Consider the following 13117-nt stretch of genomic DNA (forward strand, 5'->3'; position numbering starts at 1 on the left):
CATACACACATATACCACACACACACACCACACACACATATACACACGTATACCACACACACACCACACACGCACACACCACACACATACACCACACATACCACATACACATACACATACCACACACATATACACACACCACACACACACACACACGAGTTTTTGGATTTTTATTATGGTCCTTGATAGTTTTTTCCTCTTAGCTTCTCTTTTATCCATTTAGTACTTTGTGGCAGGCAGCTTGGGAGGAGGCGGAGGAGGCACTGTGAGAAGGGCAGGCGCCACCGCCCCGGGGGGTCCAGGAGGGGAGAGGGGTGGGCTGTGCTGTGCTAAGCGGCTGTGCCAAGGAGCCTGAAGGAAGGCGGCCGGAGCCAGGATGAAGGGGATAGGAGGGATGTAGCAGATCCGGAAGCAGTTTTCTGCAGCCGGGCAGGGGATGCTGTCCCCAGGGGCTGTGCTTGGGTCTGGACTGCAGCGCCCTGGGATCCATTCAGCCCACGGGGCCGCCAAGGCAGGTTCCGCTTCAGCCGCTGCCTCCGAGGAAGAAGGCCCGCTCCATCTGTGAACACCCATTCTTGAGGCGTCTGTGCACGTGACTCATGGAGTATTCGTGGGTCTCTCTGAAACCCTAGAACAGTTTCTCAAAAGAACAGCCACACACACCAGAGGCAGAGGCATTTGGGATTGATCTGCGCTCGAAGTTTAGGGAGGGTCTAGGGCTGTCGTGGGCTCCTTCGTGGACTCCTGCGTGGACACTCTGGGCCTCTTCTAATGCCAGCCTCCAAGGGCCTGGCTGCAAGATTGAGATTTGTCTGTGCTGTGCGAGTTGCTGAAGCGCCGTGGGCTTTGCGTCAGCAGGTGTGGCCTGGATGCTGGCTTGGAGGCGTGGTTCTGGAGGACATCCAGGGCCAGGGTTGAGGTACCACACGCCTGGATGCTGGCTTGGAAGCATGGTTCCGGGGGACGTCCAGGGCCAGGGTTGGGGTACCACGGGCCTGGATGCTGGCTTGGAGGCGTGGTTCCAGGGAATGTCCAGGGCCAGGGTTGGGGTACCACGGGCCTGGAATGCTGGCTTGGAGGCGTGGTTCCGGGGGACTTCCAGGGCCAGGGTTGGGGTACCATGGGCCTGGATGCTGGCTTGGAGGCGTGGTTCCAGGGGACGTCCAGGGCCAGGGTTGGGGTACCACGGGCCTGGATGCTGGCTTGGAGGCGTGGTTCCGGGGGACGTCCAGGGCCAGGGTTGGGGTACCACGGGCCTGGATGCTGGCTTGGAGGCGTGGTTCCGGGGGACGTCCAGGACCAGGGGTTGGGGTACCACGGGCCTGGCTCCTGATGATCATCTTGGGCCTCTAAGCAGAGGCGGCACCTGTCTTTGTAGCAGTGGACAGGCAAGGGGGTGCCAGCTGTGGTGATGGAATTGGTCTGTTGATGAAAAGTATTAAATCTGTTAAGTGAGGAGGAAGAACTTAAGTTCAGAAGGAATGGCACTTCTGTATGAGGGTTTTTTTAGTGTCTGGTCACACGTTCCACGGTGTTACATTTTCTCCTTCTCCTTCCAGGTTCTCTCTGAAGATGGCAGAAGCTCACCAAGCTGTGGCCTTTCAGTTCACGGTCACTCCGGACGGGATTGACCTGCGGCTGAGCCACGAAGCTCTTAGACAGATCTATCTCTCTGGACTTCATTCCTGGAAAAAGAAGTTCATCAGATTCAAGGTTTTCTGAGATTTGTTGAAATCTACACAGTATGCCTTTTAATATCTAAGAACGGGGCTCTGGCAGCTATTGAGGTCTACGTGTTTCAGACTGGCGACTGCATATCACTTACCTATTTCCGTGGTACTTAAGGCTTGGGGACACTGTCACTAGACTTTAGCTCACTGGATGCTTGGGGCAGTTCCATTAGGCAGGTGGATGGACTTGGCATGCGTTAAAGCAGGCTGGGAAATGGAGGCTCAAAGGGCCAGCGACCTACTTAATAGAAGGCAGAGTAAAGACTAGAATTCACATCTTCTGCTCTGAGTCAGAATCCTTTACGCCTTGTTCAAATAGGATTTTTTCCAGGCCAGGTGCAGTAGCCTGCACCTGTAATCCCTGCACTTTGGGAAGCTGAGGTGGTGATCGCTTGAGCTCAGGAGTTGAAGACCAGCCTGGGTGACACGACAAAACCCCATCTCTACAAAAAATACAAAAATTAGGCGGTGTGATGGCATGCACCTGTAGTCCCAGCTACTCAGGAGGCTGAGGTGGGAGGATCGCTTGAACCTGGGAGGCAGAGACTGCAGTGAGCCATGACTGAGCCACCACACTCCAGCCTGGGCAACAGAGCGAGACTTTGTCTCAAAAAAACAAAAAAATTTTTTTCCAAACTTCAGCAAGTGGATGTAATAACTACTTTGTTGATAAAACATTCACACATTAGAAACTCTCCACATAAGGGCTGGGCACAGTGGCTCACACCTGTAATCCCAGCACTTTGGGAGGCCGAGGCGGGCAGATCACGAGGTCAGGAGATCAAGACCATCCTGGCTAACACGGTGAAACCCCGTCTCTACTAAAAAATACAAAAAATTAGCTGGGCATGGTGGCGGGCACCTGTAGTCCTAGCTACTCAGGAGGCTGAGGCAGGAGAATGGCGTGAACCCAGGAGGCAGAGCTTGCAGTGAGCCGAGATCATGCCACTGCACTCCAGCCTGGGTGAGAGAGTGAGACTCTGTCTCAAAAAAAACAAACAAAAAAAGAAACTCTCCACATAAGTTCAAATACAGTTGAGTCCACGTTCTCAATTCTGTTTATCTAAAGAAGTGGAACTTTGTTCTTTTTTAAGTAAGTGTGTTGTTTTTCCATGTATTTTAATTTATTTTAAACATCATAGAAGGAATAAGTGCATGTTTGAAAACACGCAAACTAGGTGAAAGTTCATCAAGTCAAAAGTAGACATCCCCCCCGGACCCCCGCGCCAGCCCCAGCGGTAGCTCAGTTCAGTTTGTGGGCTTCCCAGTGCTCCTTCTCCAAGGGCGGCACTGAAGTGGGCCACTGAGAAAGGCCTAAGCTCAAGAGCAGGTGGCAGCAGGGACAGCGGGGAGGCGGGCAAGCCCCTGGGAGCCAGCACAGCTGCACGGGTGTCCCTGGGGCTCAGCCTGTGGGTTCTTGGGCCCAGATAAATAACCCACCAAGGTGACATCCGACATGTCACTGAGGCACTAGCTCGGCTCACCGAGAGCTGCTCTTTTTCACCTTGGAATCTGGGAGAATAGAAACTTGGATGCAGAGGCTTGGCCATCATATTCAACCCAGTGGGAATGTTGTTCTCCCTCTCCCCTCCCCTCCCCTCTTTTTTTTTTTTTTTTTTTGAGACAGGGTCTTGCTCTGTTGCCCAGGGTGGAGTGCAGTGGTGTGATCACGGCTCACTGTAGCCTCACTGGGCTCAGGCAATCCTCCTGTCTCATCCTCCCAAGTAGTTGGGACCACAGGTGCCACCACAATGCCCGGCTAATTTTTTTTTTTTTTTTTTTTTTAGACAGAGCCTCACTCTGTTGCCCAGGCTGGAGTGCAATGGCACAACCTTGGCTCACTGCGACCTCCGCCTCCCGGGCTCAAGTGATTGTTCTGCTTCAGCCTCCTGAGTAGCTGGGACTATAGGCGCCCGCCACCACACCTGGCTAATTTTTTGTGTTTTACGTAGAGACAGGATTTCACCATGTTCGTCAGGCTGGTTTCAAACTCCTCACCTCAAGTGATCGGTCCACCTCAGCCTCCCAAAGTGCTGGGGTTACAGACGTGAGCCACAGCACCTGGCCTACTTTGGTCATTTTTAATCCATTATCTTGGTCAAATCAATATCTTATTAGGATGGTTTAGGAAGAATTTTTTTTACTTGGAGTTGTCAAACATACACAAGAGCGAAGAGGACTGATTAAAGATCCCCACCGTTCCCTTCCTTGTTTCAACAATTTTGCCAATTTTGTTTGATATAATCCTTTTTTTTTTTGGCTGGAGTATTTTACAGCAAATTCTCGACATGGGGTGAGGTCTCCCATGAAATCTTCAGGGTTAAGCAGCCCTTCTGACACAGGGGCGGCGAGAGGAGCAGTTTTGGAGCTGGGGTCTCGGGGCATTCCAGACAGCAGGCTGGGGACAGGACGTCATGGTGGCTCAGTGACGTCCTTCACCAGCTAAACTAGTGCCTGGGCTGATTATCGTGTCCTGGGGCGTCCACTCTTGGGGAAGCTTTCAGGGTGGGTTTTGGCTCAGAAGTAGCGGAAGGGAGGAAACTGGAATCATTGCAGGCTGTAAATTCTGGGGAGAGTCCCAGCCTGTGGGGCGTGGTTTCTCAGTGCACGCACGCTGCAGACACCCTCTTCTCACTGCCTGCCGTCCCAGCAGCCCTGCTGCCGGGGGCCATGAAGCGTCGTTGCCCTGTGGGTTGTGGGAGGACACCGCTCACGGCCCGTGTGTCTGTCTTTAGAACGGCATCATCACTGGCGTGTACCCGGCGAGCCCTTCCAGTTGGCTCATCGTGGTGGTGGGTGTGATGACAACGATGTATGCCAAGATCGACCCCTCGTTAGGAATAATTGCAAAAATCAATCGGACCCTGGAAACGACGTAAGTAATCCTCTGAAATCTCCAATTGTCTGGGAAGTTACCGATTTTATTGCTGTTTTTATGTCTCTTCAAATGTGATGATTGTCACTGTTCTGGATTCGATGTGAAGCTCCTGATGCTGTTCTCACGTCAGCTTTCTTCCCGTCTCCTGGGTGGCGTTAAGGTCCCCCTTGGAGTTTGCGGTCCCCTGCAGCCTTTCCTCTGAAGACCAGGGTGAGAAGAGTGGCAGTGGCCCTGGGGCACCCCTCGGAAGGTGTCAGGGCCAGAGGGTTTGGCCAATAATGACAGTGCCCTTAGCCTGGCCAACAGGGCTCTGAAACGGAATTTCTGCTCAAAGGGCTGATTCCCCATGTAGTCATTTCTTTGCACCTGGAGTCTGTTCATCCCAGAGTGCTGTGACCCTTGAACTGACTGCCGTGGGGTCTCTGCAGGGACCTCACCTACTTAACTCTCTGTCAGGGTGGTTTAGAAATCTCTATGGGACCCCCCGTCACTCCCACCCCTAGGGTTTTGGATTTTCCTGGGGCTTATTTCTTGCTACCAAGAGATAAGGCCCAGAGACACCTTAGGTAACATTCAGCACATGTTCATTTTATTGTTTTTTTCCAACCATCTGCCGCCTGTTGATAGCGCATGTTTATTGCACGCCTGTGATGTCCGTTATTCCATCCAGTTCTGGAGATGGCCGACTCCCATCTAGGAAGGTCAGAGCCTGCACTGCAGTAACCTCTCATTAGGGTCCATTTTACCAGTGAGGAAGCATTCAGACAGATGCAGGTGTCTGCCCAAGTCACAGGAAGAGGGAGCGGGGAAGCTAGAGTTCAAACCCAGCTTTGCGCAGCTCTGAAATCTGTGCTTTCTTCAGTGTAGCACTGAGGTCCCCCCACCCCCTGCCCCAGAAGCTTCCGTGAGACAAATGCGAGTGAACACCGCTGCTTTACCGCCATTTGAACATCCAGACGGTGGAACGCAGGGTGACTCAGCTTCCTCGTGCAGCCGTGACCCTTGCGCTTGGACACACATTTTACTTTCCGGTCTGAAAGCTCCACAGTGTCTTGGAAGTGTCCCTGCTGCCCCATGCCAGACGTTTGATTCGATTTCTGTGCTGCTTGTTTACACCAATGGCATTTTTGCCATTTGGACACAGTGGTTCACACCTGTAATCCCAGGACTTTGGGAGACCGAGGTGGGTGGATCACCTGAGGGCAATAATAGCCACCAACTCCTCATAATTGGGCTTTGTTCTGGGGCCCGGAGTTACAGGTGAAGGCACAATGCCGGGTCTGGGCTAAGCTAAAAAACGAAGCTCTGGATCCTTATAGTCACGCCTTCCGGGTTGTTTGCATATAAATATTGTTTAATCAGAAAGAAATAAGAAAATAAACTGGCAGAAAAAGGGACGTAAACGAAAACTCACTCACAGTTAACGGCTGAATTTGATTTTTTTTTTTTTTTGGAGATGGAGTTTTTGCTCCGTTGCCCAGGCTGGAGTGCGATGGTGCAATCTCGGCTCACTGCAACCTCCACCTCCCCAGTTCAAGCAATTCTCCTGCCTCAGCCTCCTGAGTAGCTGGGATTACAGGTGTCCGCCACCATGCCTGGCTAATTTTCGTATGTTTTGTAGAGATGAGGTTTCACCATGTTGGCCAGGCTGATCTCGAACTATTGACCTCAGGTGGTCCACCTGCCTCGGCCTCCCAAAGTTCTGGGATTACAGGTGTGAGCCACCGTGCCCAGCCTTGATTCTGATGACTAGAAATAAAAGATTAAGCAGATTAATGGTCTGAGTCTCCTGATGACAGCTTGAGCAGGTGCCCTGATTCCTGACCCTCTTTTTGCGAAGGGTCTGCAGAGGACCCCTCCACATCCTGTTCCTTCTCCAGGAAGCCCCTGGATCCTCCAGAGTCATCAAGTGTCCAGCTGAGTTGCTTGCAACCTTGAGACCTTGAGGTAGCTCAGGGACGCTGGCTCAGGCCTCTATAAGTGTCTGCAAGAAACATCATAAAAGTTCCCAGTCATTTTAGCAGAAGCATGCCTGGCTGGGATGCCTGCCAGGTTCCTTGTCTGCCTGGGGACTGCTGTCATTGCTGTCACTCAGAAAGCAGTTGGCAGACCTGGGCGCTCGGAGCAGGCCTGGCTGCTCTCTTCCTTGAGGTCCTAGGACCTGCAGGCCTGCAGTGGATAGCTGCCTCCGAGCCTTGCACGTGGAGCTGTTCCTGCGTACTTTTCATTCTCTCATAGGGTTAATGAATATCTTTTTTTTTTTTCTTTTTGAGATGGAGTCTCACTCTGTTGCCCAGGCTGAAGTGCAGTGGTGTGATCTCGGCTCACTGCAACCTCCGCTTCCCGGGTTCAAGTGATTCTCCTGCCTCAGCCTCTTGAGTACCTGGGACTACAGGCACACACCACCATGCCCAACCAATTTTTGTATTTTTGGTGGAGATGGGGTTTCGCCGTGTTGGCCAGGCTGGTCTTGAACTCCTGACCTCAAGTGATCCACCCACCTCGTCCTCCCAAAGTGCTGGGATTACAGGTGTGAGCCACTGCACCTGGGCCAGATCTTTAATTTACTCTCTAGTGTAGGCGCTCTCTTAAAACTGGATTATATTTAGAAGTGTTGACTGTTTAAAGCCCTTAATAATCTTTGTAAGATTTGTTTCTTTGTACCTCTTAAACCTATTTTGGTAAACTGGGCCATCCCTGGCCTAAATTTAGAAAGGCCGGGTTAAGGGCCAGCGTCTTCCAGCCTCATGGGCCATTTCCTGTCCTGGAGGGGATCTGCAGTATCTCTGGGCCGCTGCCTTCAAAAGTGGAGTCAGGCTGGGCGCGGTGGCCTATAATTCCAGCACTTTGGGAGGCTGAGGCAGGAGGATTGCTTGAGCCCAGGAGTTCAAGATCAGCCTGAGCAACATAGTGAGACCCTATCTCTTAAAAAAAAGAAAGAATAAAAAAGTGGAGTCATACGTGTCATGTGAGGTTTGTCTCTGAGTCTGTCCCCGACAGCCTTGTAAGGAGCATGTCCTTTCAAAGAAGGCTTTTTGCTAACATTTTTTATCTAAGTGCCTCTATGTCTATATTTTTAAAAATCTTGAATGTGTCATTTGTTTGTTTATGCTAAAATATTTTTATTTTTGCAAATCAAGTAAGTATATAGGTCTTTTCTTTCAGTAATCTAAAATGTAGATTATCTAAAAAATAGCTTCTTAAATCCCTAAACCCAAGTTTGTTTATAGGTTAGATGACCAGAAAAGAGTGTATAGGTTTAAAAAAGAGACTACAGTTCAACTCCAGTGCTAGATTTCACGGGTTATAGAAAGATATACATTTTGGAGCGAGAGTATATAACTTTGAAGATAATTTGTTTTTGTCCACTTAAATATCATACAGTGTTAAATTAGTGGTTTTCTTTTTTTTATTTCTCATTTTGAAGAAATATTTATTATTTTTTATTTTTATTTCTTATTTTTTATTTCTTATTTTATTTTCTTTTTTAAATTTTATTTTTGTATTGATGGGGTTTTGCCATGTTGTCCAGGGCTGGTCTCGAACTTCTGGACCCAAGTGATCCACCCATCTCGGCCTCCCAAAGTGCTGGGATTATAGACTTGAGCCACTGCACCTGGCCAAATTAGTGCTTTTCAAATATTAGGGACACCTTTAGGTTATACATATTGGTGTTTTAATCATTTGAAGCATGCTTAAATAGTTTTCATTTAAAAAATATTTTGCAGTTCCCAAAACAACCAAAACTAAAACAAACCACAAAATAGCTGCATTTCTGGCCAGGCACGGTGGCACACACCTATAATCCCAGCACTTTGGGAGGCCGAGGCAGGTGGATCACCTGACAGGAGTTTGAGACCAGCCTGGGCAACATGGCAAGACCCCATCTCTACAAAAAATACAAAAATTAGTTGGATGTGGTGGTGTGCACCTGTAATCCCAGCTACTCAGGAGGCTGAGGTGGGAGAATCACTTGAACCTGGGAGGTGGAGGTTGCAGTGAACCAAGATCGCACCATTGCACTCCAGCCTGGGCAACAGAGCGAGACTCTTGTCTCAAAAAAAAAAAAGCTGCATTTCATCTCATTTTTAAAGTCCCATCTTTAGCATAATATATACTACCTTCCTTCACAAACAAAAACACTTCCTGTATTTAAGTTGAATATTTACATGACCGTTTTACAGAGTCCGTTTCTTTATTTGTGTTAAATATGCCTAAGTCAAAAACAAGCTCTTTTGATATAAATACTGGAGGTAACAGTTGTAACAAATAATTTGAGATTAGGATTACATCTAAAAGTAAGTTCGAGAGAAAAAAATTCATCAAGAGCTGAAGAAAGTGGCCCAGAATCTCCTGCACACCTGCCGGGGAGGCACAGGTCGGCCTCACAGCATCCCCTCTGCCGTTGGTCCTGAGGCCCTGGAGAAAGCTGTGTCTTTTTCCAGAAGACACAAATTAGCCCTGGTTGGTTTCGAGGCCACCCGAGCAGATCGGGCTGAAGGGACCTCTGGGAAAAGAGCATACAGGCCTGCCCCGGGCGCCTGGGTCTGCCAGCTACTTTCGGCGTGATTGGTTTTGGGGTGAGGAGGAGAGGGCCCATGAGTGTTTTAAGAGCTCACTTCCTGCAAGTGCTCTCTCTCTGACTTTCCCGGCTGTACGTGGGGCAGGCTGCTGGGCCCTGCAGCATGTGGCGTCTGTGGTGTCACCGGTGGTGTCGGTGGCACCGTGTGGCCTCATGCACAGCCTCCCTTGTCTGGGTCTGTCTCCACAGCAACTGCATGTCCAGCCAGACGAAGAACGTGGTCAGCGGCGTACTGTTTGGCACCGGGCTGTGGGTGGCCCTCATTGTCACCATGCGCTACTCCCTGAAAGTGCTGCTCTCCTACCACGGGTGGATGTTCACTGAGCACGGCAAGATGAGTCGCGCCACCAAGATCTGGATGGTAATTGCGTGTCCCTCTGGCTGTGGAGGAGGGTGGACAGTTTGGGCTTTGGGAAGAAGGACACCCCTGAGGAAGGACACCCCTGCGACCTTTTCTCCCTCGATGCTTGCTTGGTGACTTGGGCCTCAACCTTGAATGGCTGGAGAGGTTTGAGTCACCATGACACAAAAGCAGGGGCCAAAGAGTGCTTCTCTTTCGTAACATTAGTGAGACCTGCAGCATTTTATATTGAGGTCTGCTCGGTTTGTAGTTCAGGTCATTCATCAAATAAAAGTGCTGTCCATCCAGTTCTTTGTAGCGTTCTTGACTCACTTATTGTCAGGCATTAAATGGTTACCTTAGCTGACCCCTCGGACAGGCTCCCGTGACTCGGACTTAGCTTCTGGAATGTTCCCCCAGCTTGCTTTGGCCCTCAGCCCAAGGGTCCCTTATTTAAGGTAATGGCTTTGCCATATATATGTGGATGCTTGTCCAAATTTCATGATTTAAATGTTTTTCTAATTTTTTTTTTTTCATTTTAGTTTTTTTTGAGATGGAGTTTCACTCTTGTTGCCCAGACTGGAGTGCAATGGTGTGATCTCAGCTCACTGCAAACTCTGCCTCCCAGGTTCAAGCAATTCTTCTGCCTCAGCCTCCCAAGTTGCTGGGATTACAGGCATGCACCACCATGCCTGGCTAATTTTGTATTTTTAGTAGAGACGGGGTTTTACCATGTTGGTCAGGCTGGTCTTGAACTCCTGACATCAGGTGATCCTGCCTTGGCCTCTCAATGTGCTGGGATTACAGGTGTGAACCACTGTACCCAGCTTTTTTTTTTTTTTTTTCTTTTTGAGACAGGGTCTTGCTCTATTGCCCAGGCTGGAGTACAGTGGCACCATCAGGGGTCACTGCAGCCTCGACTTCCTAGGCTCAGGTGATTTTCTCACCTGAGCCTCCTGAGTAGCTGGAACCATAGGCGCACACCACCATGGCTGGCTAATTTTTGTATTTTTAATAGACATGGGGTTTTGTTGGCCAGGCTGGTCTCAAACTTTTGAGCTCGAGTGATCGGCCCACCTTGACCTCCCAAAGTGTTGGGATTACAGGCATGAGCCATCACACCCAGCCTCAATTTAAATGTTTTTATGGGGGCTGGGCACGGCTGCTCATGGCTGTAATCCCAGCACTTTTGGAGGCCAAGCCCGGTGAACCACCTGAGCTCAGGAGTTTGAGACCAGCCTGGGGAACATGGCAAAACCCTGTCTCTACTAAAAACACAAAAATTAGCCAGGCAAATTAGTCAGGCGTGGTGGTGCATGCCTGTAATCCTAGCTACTCGAGAGGCTGAGGTGGGAGGAACGCTTGAGCCCAGGAAGTCAAGGCTGCAGTGAGCTGTGGTTGCGTCACTGCACTCCAGCTTAGGGGACAGAGCCAGACCCTGTCTCAAAAAAAAAAAAAAAAATTTATGGGCTTAGTTTTTCTGAAAATCAACCCTCCAAGATGAGCATCGTCTCTGGACTTTCGAGGCCTCCGTCTGGGGGGCTGGGGCCCCTGTGACCGCCTGCAGGCGGGCGTGTGCCCCATGTACTATCTGCCCGTTGTAGTCATGGCCCTGGGCCTTGGGCTTTGCTTGGCACCTCAAGCCCAACCGGGATCTCTGGGGCCAGATATGTGTAAAGAAACATCTGCTTTATTCACCCCTGTCTTGCCAAGTGGCCTAAATGGTTCCAATGGACCAGGTAATCGTGAGAACATTTTCTGCAGAATTTTTCTCGAATGGGGCTGCTCTGTGGGTCAGCCAGTGTATACGAAGCCATGGGTCTGCTTTGGTTTCTTGTCTGCCCCGACCTTGGCCCCGGGGCCCTTCTGCTCGGTCGCCTCAGGGTGGCCCCCACAGTGGTGCCTGCCTGGACTGGGCTGCTGTCCCAACCTCTGGGGAAGCCTGCCTGTGAGAGAAGCATGGGAGTCACTGCAGTGCCCACCACACACTGGGACTCCGCTCTTTGTCAAACAATTTTTTTTTTTTTTTTTTGAGACAGCATCTTGCTCTGTCACCCAGGCTGGAGTGCAGTGGTGCAATCTTGGCTCATTACAACCTCCGCCTCCCGGGCTCAAGTGATTCTCTCACTTCAGCCTCCACAGTAGCTGGGACCACAGGCACACACCACCACGCCCAGCTAATTTTTTGTATTTTTAATAGACAGGGTTTCACCATGCTGGCCAGGTGGTCTCGAGCTCCTGGGCTCAAATGATCCCCCCTCCTCGGCCTCCCAAAGTGCTGGGATTAACAGGCATGAGCCACTGCACCCAGCCAAACCAATTTTTTCTCTCAAATCAATTTTCTACCATTTGGATATAAAATTTCTGATTTCTAGAGAAGCAGAATTTAACACCTAGAAGAGACTCAGGGGTGGCTCCCACGCTTGGCAAAGCAGGCTAAAGGGCACTCCCTATGGTGGGTTCGCAGCTGAGGTTCAGCGGAGTCCCAACACCCTGCAGTACCAGGACTCCCTGCCTAGGCCCGAGGACTGTCTTTGTTTTGGTTGGCATTGAGGTGACTGGTTATTATGCAGGCTTGATCATCTAGCCTAAAACCAAGGGCCACAGATGTGCCCTCTGGGAGGCTTGGGAATGACTGAAGGAAAGACACTGCTTCCCCTCGGCTTGGCTCAGGGCCAGGCACGTTGATCCTCCTTACTGTTCCTAGAGCCTGGAGCCCATCCTGAAACTAAGAGCCTTGCAGAAGGAGGTGGGGTGAGACTCACACTAGGTGCAGAAGCACGGTCAGGGTCCTGGCCAGTCATGACGCTGGCAGCGACATCTCACGGCCTCTGTCAGGCTTGGCTTTGATTCCACCTGGTTTTTTGGTTTGTTTGTTTTAGTTTTGCTTTTTGACTTAGGGTCTCACTATGTCACCCAGGCTGGAGTGCAGTGGTGTGATCACGGCTCACTGCAGCATCACCCTCCCAGGCTCAATCAATCCTTTCACCTCAGCCTCCCAAGTAGCTGGGACAACAGGCACATGCCACCATGCCTGGCTAATTTTTTGTAGAGATGGGGTTTTGCCATGTTGCCCAGGTTTTTATTGGCATGGAGGGTGGGGTCATATATTTATTTGCTAGAACCTGTAAGTATGGGGCGGGGAGAGGACGGACAAGATGAAGAATAAATCGACACAGGAAATCAGTAAGTGGTTGGCACATTGTGCGCACAGGAAAAGTGGCTTCGGATCTTTAGCGTAGCCTTGTCTTTGAAACTGTAGTTCTCCCATCCAAGTACTAACCAGGCCCGACCCTGCTTAGCTTCCGAGATCAGAAGAGAACAGGTGCCTTCAGGGTGGTATGGCAGTAGACTGAAAATATAATTCTCTCTCTTCAGGGTATGGTCAAGATCTTTTCAGGCCGAAAACCCATGTTGTACAGCTTCCAGACATCGCTGCCTCGCCTGCCGGTCCCGGCTGTCAAAGACACTGTGAACAGGGTAGGTGTGGCTTAGGCCTCACACTGAAATGTCAGCCATCTGTGGATTAAGGCTTAGGTCTTAATTATGATGAACTAGGTCACTGTCATTTGGCTCAGGTAGCCTTC

The 13117-nt window shown here is 50.3% G+C and overlaps 1 protein-coding gene across 1 annotated transcript in view; it reads left to right on the forward strand.

Moving 5' to 3' along the window:
- The window catches only part of CPT1A (carnitine palmitoyltransferase 1A), an 89897-nt gene that overhangs the window by 24188 nt on the left and 52592 nt on the right, over positions 1–13117 (forward strand). Inside the window, exons 2-5 of the mRNA XM_024255747.3 lie at positions 1560–1713; positions 4466–4605; positions 9380–9551; positions 12909–13010. Coding sequence (XP_024111515.1) covers positions 1573–1713; positions 4466–4605; positions 9380–9551; positions 12909–13010 — 555 coding nt within the window. The 5' untranslated portion in view covers positions 1560–1572. The remainder of the gene's footprint in view (positions 1–1559; positions 1714–4465; positions 4606–9379; positions 9552–12908; positions 13011–13117) is intronic.

Source organism: Pongo abelii, chromosome 9 (assembly GCF_028885655.2).
Source record: "Pongo abelii isolate AG06213 chromosome 9, NHGRI_mPonAbe1-v2.0_pri, whole genome shotgun sequence".
Classification (NCBI taxonomy): Eukaryota; Metazoa; Chordata; class Mammalia; order Primates; family Hominidae; genus Pongo; species Pongo abelii.